This window comes from Gopherus evgoodei, chromosome 13 (assembly GCF_007399415.2).
Source record: "Gopherus evgoodei ecotype Sinaloan lineage chromosome 13, rGopEvg1_v1.p, whole genome shotgun sequence".
In the NCBI taxonomy this organism is placed as follows: Eukaryota; Metazoa; Chordata; order Testudines; family Testudinidae; genus Gopherus; species Gopherus evgoodei.
In genome coordinates, this window is record NC_044334.1 from 16634775 (window position 1) to 16651727 (window position 16953).

The window sequence follows — 16953 nt, forward strand, 5'->3', positions numbered from 1 at the left end:
GTTTTTTCAGTTTTTCTCGTTTGCTGTTCCTGTGACTTCAAGGCAGGAAAGTAAAAGAAGAAGGAAAGGATAGCATGCAGGTTTTTGAAATATAAATGGTTCTGTTGGCAAATGCATTTCCAGAAAGAACTGGAGGAAATATTGTTACACTACATCGGCCTCAAATTAAATATCAAAAATTTTCACCTTGTAAATAGTGTCAAGGCTGACACATACACAATTTAATTGATTTTTTTAAAGAAAATATTACCTAGATGGATTTGAAATACAACTTTCAAAAGTGCCCATTGGGATGTTTGCATGAATGCTTATTGTATGGCAAGCTTGGATGTAAATCTGCAGCACTCCAGCATGCTGTGTATTAGCTGTCCACGTGGACAGCAGACTAGGGAACTTTACGTGCACAACAGCAGGGTTCACATGGACAGCTGAGTATGTGGCACTGGAGTGTTGTAGATTTCCATCCCAGTTTGCTTCACACCAACTCATAATTTAGACATGCCCTAATTTAGAAAGCCTAAAGCTCAATTTTGAAAGTGATTCAGGAGCTCCTTTTTGGCAATGATTGTCAGACTTCTTTAGTCAATGCTGAGCAGAGCAATACCCAAATACCTTTGAAATTGGGGTTTAGGCACTTTTGAAAATTCTACCCCCGCTTTAATTTAAATCAAACCTAGATTAGATCAGGGATTCTCAGCCTGGAGGTTACGAACAAGCTCTAGGGAGCTGAAACTAGCCTTTCTTTATGGAAAATTGTCCCAAAGTCTTTTTCTGTTGTACCATGGATTCACAGTATGGAAAAAGCTAAAAACTTCTAGACTAGGTAATCTATCCAAAAACGACATTTGAATGTCTTCCTGGGTGGAGCCTTTAGGCATTCACATAATACGAATTGTAGATCTTCCAGGATAAGAGTTGAACAATTGGCTGACCAGTATGAGGGAACCCCACTTTTTGCACCCAGTAGGATTGCCCTTGCTGTCTTTCAATATTCAGAAATCTTTTAAAAACCACTTTTACCCTCTCTCTCACTATATCTTGTTCCTGGATTCTGCTCTGAAGGTTCAAGACCACCAAAAACTGTAACATAGTGTGTTGCTGCTATAGAAAAGTCCCCACATGCACCAGTCCTGAGAGATTGTTTTCTAGCACTTTAATGTAGTTTTGTGTTTGGAGTTGAAGAGAATGGTACTGAAATGTGGTGCCTATTTTCATGTCCAGATACTAACAGCCACCTAAGTTATTTGTGGTACTTACTTTAACTCACGCTCTTTTTTTTCTGTAGAAATTCCTTTAATTGGATGACACTGATGTTAATAAGACTTCTGATAGTGTTTATACAAATGCCATGAAACAAAAAATGAACTGCCAGGTCCTATTAATTCAGTGAAACTATTATTTCTCTTTTAGGTGTGGTGCTCTTTCTTTTAGCTTACCAGAACACACACAGACTAAGCTTCAAGGAGGATACTAATTACTAAGGCAAACCCTCAGGATGCTGAGGAAATCTTCTTCAGCTTTTGTTCTAATGACAGAAAAGATCATGTTGATATCTGACTATGCATCATTCAGCTCCTGATGCTATTTAATTATACTGTTGGTGGGGAGCCATTCTTGCTGTTTTACAGACTTACAGGACTTCATTATTTCATTAGGTTGAAGTATCATTTGATTGCAGATGTCTCTGGGAAAAACGCTGTTTGGGTGAAATTTTCCTGTTCACACTTTCTGTGTCAAAACATCTGGCTGGAGGATATGTCTGGAGCTGCTTCAAAAGATGTGCTCTAGTATTGTTTTAACAGTCGCTTGGCTAATCTGGTCAGTGATCGATTATTTTTTAATCAAAGGCTGTAGATCAGAATCTCTCCATTTGGACTTCTGAGCCATTGAACATACCAGAAACAGATTTAATATGTGCCATTTTACTCCATGTACACACAGCACTGTGCAGTTTAGAGTAAGGAAAGTGTAACATACTTACACTTACCCTTTTAACTCTCTCCATAGTTTCTAATACTTTGGTTTTTAAAACTCTCTCATTTATTTTTGTTCTTTTCCAGTGGGTAATACAAGCTAGTGTATGTACTCTCTTTCACCCCAGTATTTCTGATGACAGAAATTAACATGATTCTATAATCTCCTTATATGAACAACAATATCTTCCTTGATGCTAGCATAGCTTTCAGAATAGTGTATATTAGCCAGTTGCTACTGCAGGTCTAACAAGAATCTTTCGCTTTCTCCTTTTTGTGGGTTACCTGTATTCTGGAAGAGAGAGATATTCATGCTTCAGAGCTTAAACCAATGTTTGTTGGGGGTTAGGCGGAAACTTTCCCTAGGGACAGATTATGCCCTCATTTTTATGGCAGGGTTTCTTGCATCTCCTCTGAAGCAGCTTTTACTGGTCTATTTTGATAATTGGACCACAGGTCATCTTCGTGGTAAGCTCCACTGTAAAAAGTGAGTAAAAGTTCATAAGGTGTCACAATAACCTATGAGAAACGTTTGATGAGAAAAGGTGCAGAAGTGAGACAGACTGAATTAGTCCAAACAGAAAGACCAACTGATAAAAATCAGAGTTTATGATAAGACCATGTACAAGAGAAGGGTGGGACCTGGAATCAATAAACCAAAACTGGTGTGTCAGAAATTAGGCCTATTGGGGAACAAAATAAGGGAAGATGGATTATTCTGCCTGACGCTCACTTTTGGAGTTCTTAAAAAGAAAGACCTTGGGAGACAAATTGGCTATTGGAACAGGCTTCACCATCATAGCTGCCATGCTCATTGACTCCTGGGAGTCTGGCCCTTCTTCATTCTGATGCTGAAAAATGTCCTGAGCAGGCTGGGCCAGAGAGAGGGTCCCAGGTAACACTGCCATCTGCATGGGCTCCAGCTGAAACCCAAACACCACTTGGGATGTGAGATTTTATTCTGACTCCCACCCTCCTTTCCCCACTATATTTCTTCTCTCTCCTACCCCTCTCTTTTTTCCATATAATGAAAGTCTGGTTTAGCTGACAAGACTATATTTTGCAATGCAGCTGTAAGCCCATGACCAGAAAGAGGCAGCTGATGCAATGCGCTAAACAGCTGGAAGCTGGTATAAGTTTGTCAGGTCTCAGGGTGGCTAAGACAAGACCACATGATGTGCCTGCTGTTTTTCACCAATAAGGTTGAAAATTAGTCACCACCAGAGACGGAAACTGTTTTTTCCATCTTTGCTGTTCTATTTCTGACCCCTTTATGTGTGTGGGTCTTGTTTTGTCTTCTAGGAAATAAGATTGGACTTCAACAAAAGCAGCAATGACAGCTTTAGCCTATCTCAATTAATTTTTTCTTTTTCCCACAAGGACAGTTATTACTATCTTTGTCAGACAGCCTCTTCGATGGTATCAAACTCTGTTTTTCTTCTCAATCGGGGTGGGCAAACTATGGCCTGTGGGCCGTATCTGGCCCATGAACAATTTTAAGCCGGCCTGCGAACTCCCGCTAGGGAGCAAGTTCTGGGGCTTGGCCCGCTCTGGCGATCCAGCCGGGGCGTTTGGTTGGGGGCCTCACTATGTGATTCAGCCCCACTCCGGTGCTCCAGCTGGGGCGCTGGGTCGGGGGCCACACCATGTGGTTCAGCCCCACTCTGGCACTCCAGCTGGGGTGCTGGGTCAGGGGCCACACCATGCGGCTCCCGGAAGCGATGGCATGGCCCTGCTCTGGCTCCTACATGCTCTAACGGCCCCTCCCATGATGCACGGGAGCTGCAGGAGCAGCGTCTGCAGATGGGGCAGCATGCCTGCCTAGCCACGCTTCTGTGTAGGAGCTGGAGAAAGGGACGTGCCACTGCTTCTGGGAGCTGCTTGAAGTAAGTGCCACTCAGAGCCTGCACCCCAAGCCTCTCCCCATGCCCCAACCCCCGATCCCCTCCCGCTCTCCATACCCCTCGATTCCAGCTCAGTCTCCCCTCCTGCATCCCAAACCTCTCATCCCCAGCCCCACCCCAGAATCCGCACCCCCATCTGGAACCTGCACCCTGCCCCTCCTGCCTTCCTAACCCCTCAGTCCCAGCCCAGAGCACCTTCCTACACCTCAAACTCCTCATCCCCTGCCCCACCCCAGAGCCCACACCGCCAACCAGAGCCCTCACCCCCTCCTGCACCCCAACCCCAATTATGTGAGCATTCATGGCCCGCCATACAATTTGTATTCCCAGATGTGGCCCTCAGGCCAAAAAGTTTGCCCACTCCTGTTCTAAATACTCTCTCCAGCTAAAGAGAAGAAGGGATATTGTTAAAATGAAAGCTTTATTTAATAGTTAAGGCATTTGAAATGTATAAATGTTTCTGTTCCTTTAATGAAGGTTCTTAGTGTGTTGGGCATAGTGCTACGTTGGCTGAAATTTCTATATGCCAAACCCTGAACCTTGTTTAGCAGTTTAATGTTGGACTGTGACTGGGTCATGTCTATACCTTTGACTCTTTTGGTCTCCTTTTATTTATTTTTTAATGTCTTTTTGGATGATGAGTGTGAAATACCCAAACAGTCTAAACCCACTTGGGGTTGGAATAAACAGGATTTATAAGGACGAAAAAATCATGTGAAAACACAAGTAATATTGTGCATAAACATAACTTCAGTAGAAGCGTCTGAAACTCTGCAAAAGTTCAGCTAGATAGGTATGGTTTGGGATGGCTGCAATAATAAAAGTCTTACACTGATGGCAGTCTAAAATAACTCCATGTAATTGAGAGCAGTCAATAGTTTTTTGTAGGGGTTCGGTGTGAGGGGTAGAGGAGTGGAGCTTAAGGGAGAAAAAGTTATATTAATTATAACTAGAATATTAACCTTAAATTCTGTCCACCTTCATATAAGATCAGTTTTCTAATTGCTAAAACAGCATCCTAAGGCTGGTGTGAAATCTTGTTAGTCAGTTAGATAACCTAGTGCCTGCCAGGATTTCATGGGCAGTATGTTTTCCAGTGTCTTTCCTAGTCTAGTTTTAGATCTCACTAGAAATTTCCCTTGTACTCATCCTAAAACTTAGAGCCAGACAGAAGGAAAACATTAACATCTATATTGGTTTCTGCTTCACAGGTCACAAAAATGGTCAAAACAGTCACCACTAGAACAGTACGCCAGGTCCCCCTGGGTCCCGATGGCCTGCCGGTAATGGACAGCTCCTCTCCTATGGGCAGCTACACAGATTCAATAGACAGGAGATACGTGAAGAATGGCGAGCGTTACATCACACCACAAGCTTCGTCCACGTTGACCAGATCTTACAATAGCTACGATTCTTACCCTGACGGCCACGACAGCCAGTATCGCCCTTTTATCAGCCACGATGGCTATGGAGACCTAGCTGACAATTATGGCAGCTTGTCCCGTGGCATCAACTACCGTCCTCGCTATGCCTACATGCCAGGAAACAGTTACCGGCCAGAGGATGGTAGTTTCACCTTGCCAAGCAGGAGGGATAACTATGGTCCCATCGCCCAGCCCCAAGTGCCAACAGGCAGCAACATTGACTTGAATCGCTCCCAGCCAGAACGTTTCCAGCCAGAGCCTTATGGGTTGGAGGACGATAACCGCAGCCTCGGGGTAGATGATGAAGGATATGAACTGGACCCAGATTACTCCACAGTGAACCGAAGGACATCTGCAGGGGTGCCAGAGAGGGGTAGACCTCACAAAGGAAGGTAAAATCCTGCGGCCAAATGGTTGCTATCCTGTCTGCAGCTATTTTATTGATTTATTTTAAGCTTAAAATGTTAACGTCTAATAATCTGCATAAGCTTCTAGAGTGACTGAGCAGCAAAAGCAGCCACAGTTACAGTCAGTGTGGTCTTTCCATGAACAGCTAACCTTTTATAATCACAATGACCTGACAAACTCAAAAAAAAGGAATGAGTGTAAAACTCTAGCTTGGGTTTCCAATTCAGTTCTGGATATGGAGATGGACTTTCCCAAAGGAATTCTGTTTCCCCCAGTCAACGTTCTTACAACGACGCTTCCCTGGAATCCTGAGGGACAGGGAGGTTGAGTGGGCTCCTTTGGAGAAAAGTTTGCTCCCAGGAGGCAGTGGGCTTTCCTAGGGAAGACCAGCTTGCTTACCACAAACCAGATAGAGACCCTGCAATACATAAGTCACCAAACACTATGTGAAGAATGATTATATGTATGCTCTGTGTGTAAGGATCCTTTCCCCAAATTGCAGGGCAGCTTAGTTTTAAATTATATTTAGAAAGAAAAATTGCTGACTCTTATAAAGGGCTATGTTGCATTTTTATTTGTAAAGAGACAGTTTGTGACTCTATTGTGTTGTCTCCCCCATCCAGAACCAGCGGGAAAATGGACTGGTACATTTGTAAGAATTTTGACAGGGCCCGAATGTATCAGTCTCCCAAACTGGAATGTTAAAATTAACTGTCTGGTTACCGTTCTAAGAGATTTAGGGTCTGTCATTCTCTGTTGCTGAAGGAATACCTCTTCAAATAAGTACACTCCGATGAGAGATGCAGCACACTCTGCTCCCAGTTGAACCCAACTGGGAGATAAGGGTGCTCAGCACTTCATAGGAAGTGCATGTAAATTGGGCCATTATTTAGTACTGTCAAACCACACGAAGGGAAGAAGACAACGTGTATTACCCTTAACACAACTATAGAGGCTAGTCACAAATTGCTTCTGCTCTAGCCACTTTCCTGGGAGATGTTCTGCTTTCTCTCTCAGCCCACGTTTTGCTAAGCCTTCTGGAACTCCTGTCATCCACATGGAGCTTGCAGAAACTGGTTTTTGCGAGAAGAATCATGCTTGGGAGCAAGGGATTTCTTTTCAGTTGAAATCACTCATTCGCTTTCTAAACCTTGAAAGTGTGTGTCATTTCTAGCTATGATATATACTGACTTCTCATTTGTTGTGTCCCTCCCCGCCCCCTTTCTGGGTTGACTTAGGGTATGTCTACATTACCTGCCAGATTGGCAGCTAGTGATCAATCCCCGAACGTTCTCCCCGTCGACTCTGGAACTCCATCACTGCGAGAGGTAGAAACAGAGCTGAAGGGGGAGCAGCAGCCATCGATCCAGCACCACGAGGACACGAAGTTAGTCAATCTAAGTCGATCTAAGATATGTTGACTTCAGCTATGCTATTCTCGTAGCTAAAGTTGCGTATCTTAAATCAATCCCCCCCTCCCAGTGTAGACCAGGTCCTAGTTAGAATACAAGCCTGGTCCATCTCTGGAGGATGTGTGCTTAATTTCCATTATTTCTTATTTAAAATAGGTTTAAAATTTTGAGTATAGTAACCTGGGTCTAGATCCATCATCCCCTCCATTGGAGATTCCTTCTGAAGACACACACAAGCAAATGCCACCAAACTGGCACCAGCAAACCAAAAAAAAGAAAAGAAAAGCCAGAGCTGTACAGGATCCTCTGGAAATTCTAAGTGATGCAAGCCTGCAGTCTCTCCGACTAGCTCTTTCTCTCACACTTAGCCTGGTCTACACTGGTGGGGGGGAATCAATCTAAGATATGCAACTTCAGGTACGAGAATAGTGTAGCTGAAGTCAACGTATCTTAGATTGACTTACTTCGCGTCCTCGCGGTGCTGGATCGATGGCCGCTGCTCCCCCGTTGACTCCGTTTCTGCCTCTTGCAGCAGTGGAGTTCTGGAGTCGATGGGGAGCGCGTTCGGGGATTGATTTATCGCGTCTAGATGAGATGTGGGTAGTGTAGACATACCCTTGCATATGTTGGGGATTGAAATGAAATGATCTTCCAAACTTGAATAACCTCTCTTATCTTGAGGGGAAAACATTTTTTACAGCCCTTGTTAAAAGCTGTCAGGCAACAGAGGACTTTAATTTTTGTTACCACATTACAAACTAAATACTCTTTTAGAACCTATCAATTTTGCATTTTCAAAAGTTCGAAACATCCCCTTTGATTTATTGTTCCACAACAGTCTTGTTAGGACCAATTTACAGTTTTTGTTTTGCATTTCTTTTGTTGTTTTTCCATATTTAATATGATCAAGGGGCTTTGACAAGCAATTAATCTGAATGTGGCAGTAAAGTTTAGCTCGTGAAAACATAAGAGGGGTGAATGAGGTCGTCTACATAAAATGGTTGCTCTTAAGCATTGACAACTGCTCAAAGAAATATTTAAACAATTAAACCTATGTCTCAGGTATGCCCTTGATCTAGAAGAAGCTAGCAACAACAAATAGTGCTTCATGTTTAATGATGAAGCCCCAAAGTAATTAATGCGTGATTACAGCTTTTTAATTCTCTTCAGTCTTTTCATCTTACAAGTACAGTTACTGCCTGTCAGGCTGTCTTGAGTAGCTCACAGCCAAGAGTGCCAACCTCAGGGCAGACCAGTCACTTGCCCCAGATCAATTTGTACCTTAGATTTCACACCAAAGACAACACTGGTAGCCAGTCCTGTAATACATTTAACTAAAGGTTTATTAAGTAGGAGAAAGAAGTGAGAGCTGTTTTTACAGATTAAAGCAAGCAATCATATACATGTGAATGAGTTTGTCTGCTATTCAAAAAGTGTCAGAGATGTAGTAATCTGTCAGCATTGAATGTCTGTTTAGGGCTTAACCCAGGTCAACAAACTTATATTTTATCTTGTAGCATGGAAAACAGACATTACAAGTAAGATTAATGCATGTAGCAACTTACAAGCATTTTATAGACTCTAAATGCATTCTTACAAGTCCTAACACCTATCTTGAACAATATTATCATATAGGTGAGCTGGTCTGGTTTCCAGCTATGAATTTCTCAGTGCTCCACTGATGCCTGCAGACTAGGTAAGAGCTGGCACCTGGTTTACCAGCATCACAGTGCCCATAAAAGCTAATAAATTGTTGGCACTTGAAGCTGAAATTCTCTAAGCATAGAGTAGGATGATGACAGCAATAGACACTTCCTTGCATAGCTCAACAATTGTGCCTCAAAGACGACTTAGAGGGATCCTTTTAAATTTGAGAAAAGATGTCAGGTTAGTTTTCATGCCCATTCAGTCTTAGACTATCTGTTGAAACTACCACCTGAGATTGCAGACTATGGTGGCAATTTGTGCTGTGGATATTTATTCTCTAGAAATAGGAGCAAGGTCAAGCTTCTTTTTATACAGGCCACTGATTGGCCCTGAGATGTTAAATAGTCCTCTTTCCATTTAGGCCTAAATAAGTAGTGATGGAAGTGTCTGAGAACACTTTTAATAGCCAGTCTTTGGCAATAACCCATCCCTGATTCTTCAGAGGAAGGCAAATTCCAAGGTAATATGTAGCTACTGGCGCAATGTTGCAACTAGTGGAAAAATTAAAGGATAAAAAGACATCATGAGCAATTTGTCTTCATCGGCAGGTAGAATAAAGAAGGTTGAGGTTGGTGGTACCTATTCTTAACACACTCCCTACCAGATTTCTCTCAGCACAGTGTTGTATGAGCGCAAGACATACAATGATCCTCATCAATACCTTCAGGGAAGGTACTGCTCACAGAGGAATGCCAGGGAAGGGGTATTAAATAGGGGAATGGTTGATCCCAAACCAAAGTAGACCTGGAATTAATCACTTCCACAAGAGAAACTATAAAAACTTCTGTACAGAGGAGGAAATTGGAACAAATCTAACCCTTCTGAATTGGCTTCTTTAAGACTGGTGGCTTTGGGCCTGAACCAGGCACAGGACTTTTTGCATTTGGCAGTGACCTTGGTATTCTCTGAGAGTTGAATTCAAACATGCCTGTGACAGATGCTGTGGAAATACCTCCGATCTGCCCTGGCTTTGCCAACCCTCTATCTGCTCCAGTTCCAACATCCACTTTCCTAAGCAGGGATGAATTGTGCAAGGGATGAATTGCATGTGGCTATTTTTTTCAGGTGTCAACAAATATTCCCTGGAGTTTGGAAAAGACGAGCAGATTTATTTTGTTCCATGTCATTTTCAGTAAAGGTAGATAATTCGAGGAATAAATTACACATGACAAACATAATCCCAGCATGTCGAAATCGAATGTTTGTTTGAGAACAGATGACTGTGTGCCACAGCATTATCTGCTCCTTCATTGTGTGGAGTTGGGAATGAGCTGGATTCTTTTTTGGATGCTTACTCAGATCATGGCAGACATCCAAATGTAAGACTTTTTTTTAAATGCAGTTTCTTCTCAGCTATTGCTGCATTAAGATGTTACTAGAGTTTAAAATAATAAACATTGCTATCTATCCCTGGTGCCAAAGTTATTAGATTTACTCCCATTCCATCCCAGAAAGCTTGGATAAAAGCTAGTCATCTAGGTCTACTGCATTGTGTTGAAGTGATCTAAGTCTATAAGTAGAGGATCCCAGTCAGGCGGGTTATATCTGCACGCTGCCTTTCCCAGTTGGTGGAAGTTTTTAATCCACTCTCCAATCAGGCAACTGTTGACAGTGTTCTCACTCTCCTCTCATCGCTGGCCTAATTTACACCAGTTGTATTTGAAAATAAATTGAAGAAAAAATTCAGATCTTCTTCAAATACAAAGGAGTGTACCCGGGCAATTTTTCCATCTGTTTGCACTCCTGCGCATGCGGCTGTGTTTGTTTTGTAAAGTCAGTCCACCATTCTGGCTCTTCATATTGAGAGTGTTTGTTTGGATCATACGCATTTTTAGAATGGGCCCTTCAGTCTGTAAAATTTAGAGTTCAGGCAACTTTGTTATCGATATTAACGCCATGTCCCCAACACTGGAACGTAGATGACAAAACAGTTAGTTTGCGTTCTCTTGCGGGAGGTAAAACAGAAACGTTAACTGCATCAGGTGGAAAATTTTCAAAACCTGGCTGGTAATAATGAGTGCAATTCTCCATGCACTATCACTTGGACTAGTGAACGACTAGGGCTGCCAGGTGTCTGGTTTTTGACCAGAACACCTGGTCGAAAAGTGACCCTGGCTGCTCCTATCCGCGCCGCTGGCCAGGCTGTTAAAAATCTGGTTGTCAGTGCAACAGAGCTAAGGCAGGCTCCCTGCCTGCACTGGCTCCTCACTCCTCCCAGAAGCAGCAGCGTGTCCCCACTCTGGCTCCTGTGCGTAGGGACAGCCAGGGAGCTCCGCGCTGTACCCCGCCCCAGGTGCCAGCTCTGCAGCTCCCATTGGCTGGGAATTGTGGCCAGTGGAGCTGCGGGGGTGATGCCTGCAGCTGGGGCAGTGTGCAGAGCTGCCTGGCCGACCCCCTGCGTAGAATCCAGAGGGGAGCATGCCGCTGCTTCCAGGAGCTGCCTGAGGTAAGCGCCGCCTGGAGTCTGCACCCTGAGCCACCTGCCCCAACCTCCTCCCTCAGCCCTCGTTCCGCTCCTGCCCTTCAAACCCCTCATCCCCAGCCCTAGCCCAGAGTCCTCAACCCCCAGCCAAAGCCCTCACCCCCTGTGTCCTAACTCCTTGCCTCAGGCCTGATCCTCCTCCGAACCCCTCGGTCTCAGCTTGGAGCCCCTTCCTACACCCCAAACCTCTCATCCCCAGCCCCACACCTGCAACTGGAGCCCTCACCTCAACCCCCTGCCCAGCCTGGTTCCCTCTCCTGCAGCTCAAACCCCTCATCCCCAGCCCTACCCCAGAGCCCACGCTTCCAGCCGGAGCCATCTCTCTCTTTCACACTCACACCCTGCCCCAGCTCTGATCCGCCTCCTGCCCTCCAAACCCTTCAGTCTCAGCCTGGTGCGCACTCCTACACCTCAGCCCCATCCCAGAGTCTGCACCCATAGCCAGAGCCGTCACCCCTTCCCGCATCCCAACCCCCTCAGTCAGCCAGGTCAAAATGAGCAAGTGAGTGAAGGTTGGGGAGAGTGAGTGACAGAGGGAGGGGGGATGGAGTGAGTGGTGGGGTGCAGTTTCGGAGGACAGGTTAGGGCAGGAAGCTGAGCAAGAGTGTTCGGTTTTGTGTGAGTATAAAGTTCGCATCCTTATGAATGATTGTCACTTGATCATTTTTCCTGGCAAATGAGATCTGGCAGAATTTTACACTGATGCTGAAGCCCCTTTGACTGTGTCTCTGTATGTCTAAAACACATATTTCAAAAAAAGAATTAAACCACCAAAGTATGTCAAATACAAGACTAATGTCTGTCTGCATTCCACAAACTAGCGCATTGAGTGAAGGCTTCATTCATAAAGGGACACTGTAAAAATTTATTGACCAAAAAATGAATCTTTATCATTTGTCCCCTATTATAACTAGGGCAGATAAAAACAATGATGGAGTTTCTTTTTACCTGGCCTTTGCTGCAAGATGAATTGCTATTAAAAGGTGCAAACTGACTTATTGTGTTCTGTTCATGAGGAATGTGCACAAATTTGTTTACAGTGGGTTCCACGGTAAGCTGGGGTGAGAGAAATGCTCTTAGGTTCTTCAGTAATCTCCTTGCTTTTAAAAGTGACTTGTAAAAGTATTTTTTTTAAATTGGATTCGTGCCTTGTGTGCTTCTTTTATGACTTTTTATATATACGCAAGGGGTTTCTGCCCTTTTTTTTTTTTTTTTTTTAATGCTGGAAGTATCAGGACTATCAACTATGTTGTTTTTAATTTTACTGGAGCATTTGCTGGGGTCTAACAGGATGTATATTGTGACCTTACACAATTTAATTGAGGGGCAGGAAATGCTAAATATTTTTAACAAAGGCCTCCATTCCCCACAATGTTGTTTGATTATATAAGTTAAATGGATATTCACAAAAACTAGCAAAAACCAGAACTGTAAACAGTCTAATTCTAAATCCCTTCTCCCTCGCAGTTGCTCATTTTTCATACTCTTGTCTTTTCTAGTCTCAGCATTCCGCTGGTGGAGTATCAGTGGTATGGTTGGTTTGCTAAAATCCCCTGTTGTATTCATGGCCATAGAGCATTCTAGGCTAGATAGAACCTGAATTTCTAATGTTTATAAAACAAAGCATTTTTAGGCCTCTTTTTATGTATTTTGAAAGAGTAAATAAAAAAAGGGCACCAGCCCAATTAAAACACAAGAAAACCTTACAACTCATGTGTAAAGTAAAAGATAGTCCGGAACATCCCAAATACCCGAGCAAGCCAATTTTAAGTTCTGATAACTATGACAGTATCTCTTCTACTGTTTAAACCTAGGGATTGTGGGACTTTGAAATTGGGAGATAAATAATGTGTATCTTTGTTTTGATACTTTTTAAACTGAATAAAAAGACTTTTGTGTTTTGAAAATTAAATTTTCTAGGTCTTTTGCTTTGAACAGGGCTACATCCTTATTGGGTTTTGATTTCATAGCAATGCACAGGCAAGTACTTTCAGTGCAGGTCCATTTATTTAAAAGGGGAGGGCTGGGGCAGGTAAGCATACAAAATTACAGCAGAATGCAGTTAACCTTGAGACATCATCTTGCTGGGGATGGAAGTGTACTGAGATGCCTGGCCAGAGTCAGGCTGACTGAAGAACACTCTGGTGCTGCTAGTTCAGAATTGTCTTTTTATTATTATTATTTTTAATTTTAAGGTTTCACCACAGCAAAGCAAGCTTGTTTTTCTTTTTAGCCACCAGGGAGCTTTGTGGTAGTTCCATGTTTGTGGATGTCCGTGAACACCTGTGCACTCTTAGCAGGTGGAAAATGACCTGTTCTATGTCTTCCTGCCTTTTGACATTTTCAAGGAAAAGCAGAATCAACATTTCGAGGTTCTCACTTAAAATCCCACAAACTTTTTTCCATTTTTTTTTAAATTGCTGCTGCTTTTTTTCTTTCTCTTTTCCCAACTTAATGGCTTTATCACTGTTTTGAACCTAGGCTCAAACAGAAACATGTGAGCCCTCTTCTATTGCCTTTAGTTCCATTGCAGCAGCTGTGGATTCCCAGATATTAACTCATTGCCCTGCATGGCAAACGACCAGATGTTACTTGTGCTGGATGGGGAGACTGTTCCTGATAGGTTATCCAAGCACTGGATGAGAAAAACTTCCTTTTTCATTCAGCTGAGATGTGTTGAGCCAAAGTTTGTGCCTGCTTATTAACACTGCGTACAGCATATTAATAGTTCCCCAGAAAATGCTTTAAAGTAATTGTTGATGTTGTTTGAAGGCAAATGTCTCTATGTACTGTAGGGATGGCCACAGATTTGTAATCCTGTTTGTTTCACTACAATAACTGTCCCATTGAAGAAGGCTTTGGTTGGTAGGAACAGAGTTTGAGGGAAGCCTGAAAAGCCTGTGCAGGAATCAGACTTTATAAAAGGATCAAGAATTAATAGCACTAGGCACCCGCCAACGTTCTGGGCTTTCGTGTTTTCATTGTCAGTTTGTGCTTCTAGTTTGACTATGGGCTGGCAGCTTATGTGGCGCTGCTTGACGGGTCAAGAGCTGTTGCTGATGGCTACAAAGGAGTTTCCTTTTTCTTCATCTGCTTTTCTTGACTTTGATCTGCACAGTCTTTTGTTGGCTTAGGGGCTCAGGCAAACATCCCGCCTCAGGGAATATGAGGCATTTGATAGCTTCTCATATTGAGCACAAGGTTGTGTTGAAATGATTGGATTTCATCAGGGAATGAAACTTTTACAGCAAGCCTCAGCAAAATCAATAGGTCGTTGTGTTGCATCCATAGCTTTGAATAGGAGTAATCCAAGGCACAAAAATCTTTTCTTCCCATTCTGGTTCTACAAAGTATTAAAACTGGAATTGAGCCTTTCTTAGTTGTAAATATATTTTACGAGAATTTTAATTTATTTAAAATATTTTACGCTTTAATAATAATTGGTGGTAATATAATTTAGCATTGTGTCATACAAGAGGGCATGGTGCTTTCACTTGACTCAACACCATTACGGTCTTCAGTTTGATTCCTGTGGGCAGACTTGGTTAAATCAAGAGGACTATGTTTGGGCATACAGCGGACTGCCCATGCAGTTTGAACAGCAAGGCCAGTTCTGAGCTGAAGAGCGGTTTCACTGTGGTGAGTCAAACAGGCCTCATCCCTAGACACTAATTATCTTCATCTTCATACATGGAAACCCCATGCCTAGTGGGAAGAGAATAATACTTACTTAATTTTACAGTTCAGTTGAAGTTATAGGTAGTTACCCTGTAGACAGTTGATCTGACTGATGCGTGGTGATTGACAAGTTACTTCGTCACAACAGCAGCCATGTAGAGGGTGTCTGTTTACACTTATCTCTGTCCCCTCTACTGCTTTGCCGGGCACAACAAAGATCCAGCATTAGGAGCAAGATTGAGGCAAGGAGCTAGCGCGTTTTCATTGTATCCCGAGTGCAGGTTGTACTCGGTTTGTGTATGTAAAAACAAAATCTTGCTCATTGCATTAGAGTTCTGGTGTTTTCTTTATCCTTTTTGTCTTTTATATGGGAATAAATCATTTTAATACTATTTCCCCTTATAATGAAGACTGAGAACAGCTTTGTTACGTAACGGGAAATGTAATGGCTGTTCAGACACTGTAAATTACAGCCTAAAGAAGGTGATGAATTATGCATGCACAAATAACTGCATCAATAAAAGGATTTTCTTCAGTTTCTTTGAGTGTTTTGAACACCTGCCCATTTATATCCTCTTCTCTTTGCCCCCCCCCCACTTCTGGTTAAGATCAGCAATTAAAGTAACTTAAAGTTGGAAGAGATGGTTTTAACATATAGACGTTCATTGTATTACTCTGAGTTCAGACCCTGTCCCCAGTTGCTCTTCTCCCCAGGGTTCTAGTTTAATTAGCAGTCCCTTAGAATAATACTGTGTTCCTTCTTGCAAAATTGTAATAGTGTATATTTCCTTCTGCATGACATCAGGAATATTTCAGCACTGCACAATGTGTGCCTAAAATAAAAGTTTAAGGACCTCTTTCCTGCAATTAAAATTGCTTGCTTGACTGAGAGAGCCACAGTTCCAGTCTGCCCAGAACAATGGCAGCTGGCAAAGGCTTCTACTGTTTAAATAAAGCAAATAAGCTGTACTTGCAATTTCATGACTGTGTTTTTAAAATTAAAATTGCAGTACACATGCACACTGTGTGGGAAAGGCTGTGTTGTCTTGGATTCTGCAGGGCTTTGCTAAATAGTAACCTTAATTTCTATTGATAGTCATCCTATCTGTCAGCTTTACTGAGCAGTGAAAGAAGTAATATAATTAACTTCTAAGAAGTTCCTTTATTTTAACAGAAACAAAAAACGCTTTAATTGGAAGAGAGGCATTAAAAACCCCGTTGTATGCCGTAGCTCTGTGGATGGCTTAGTGATCTTAAGCATCTGATTTAAAACAGTTAGATTCCTTGGAACGCAGGTTCAGATCCTTTGTAGACTAACTCGGCCTTTCATCCTTCAGAGGCAGATAAACTGAGTTTACTATGTGTGGGTCTTTTGGTTGAAACTTTAATAAACAAGGCCCTGATTCTGAAAATGTTTGTGCACATTTGTAACTTTATACATGAGTCATTCTGTAAACCAGTGTGTTCACTTGTGTTCATAAAGTTCAGAATATTCATGTGTTTTCAGGATTGGTGGCCTCTGCATCCGTGGCTGTTTTTTCCCCTTCACGCCACTACTACGCAGTACGTTATGCACTAGTGGGGTTTTACCCATTGCCCCACTGGTTACTGTGTTTTACCTGTGCTGTAGATAGTTTGTGAAATGCTGAGCCTACAGGATGTGAGAGGTAAACCCCTCTCCCATCCCAAATGCCATTTTGAACAAAAGGATAAACTATATCTGTCTCTTTCAATAACAAGTTCTTAAGCTGAAAATGCACCTCCTTACAAATATATTGAAGAAACTTCACAACTGGCTGCTCAAGATACTATCTTTTTCAAAGTAGGATAGAATTACAGTGATTGCTATTAAAAAGTCAGTTTCAACTACTATCGTATACTGTTCTTAGAATCAGGGCTTTTCTATGGAGGGCAAAAATATGTTGGTTGGTTGTGGCTGGTCTTATTTCACAAACTATATACAAT

The 16953-nt window shown here is 42.6% G+C and overlaps 1 protein-coding gene across 15 annotated transcripts in view; it reads left to right on the plus strand.

The window, feature by feature from the left end:
- Window positions 1-16953, plus strand: part of ARVCF (ARVCF delta catenin family member) — a 466295-nt gene that overhangs the window by 332918 nt on the left and 116424 nt on the right. For all 15 annotated transcript variants that reach the window (XM_030583068.1, XM_030583067.1, XM_030583069.1 and 12 more), the window contains one exon: window positions 5089-5693. In XM_030583068.1, coding sequence (XP_030438928.1) covers window positions 5089-5693 — 605 coding nt within the window. The remainder of the gene's footprint in view (window positions 1-5088; window positions 5694-16953) is intronic.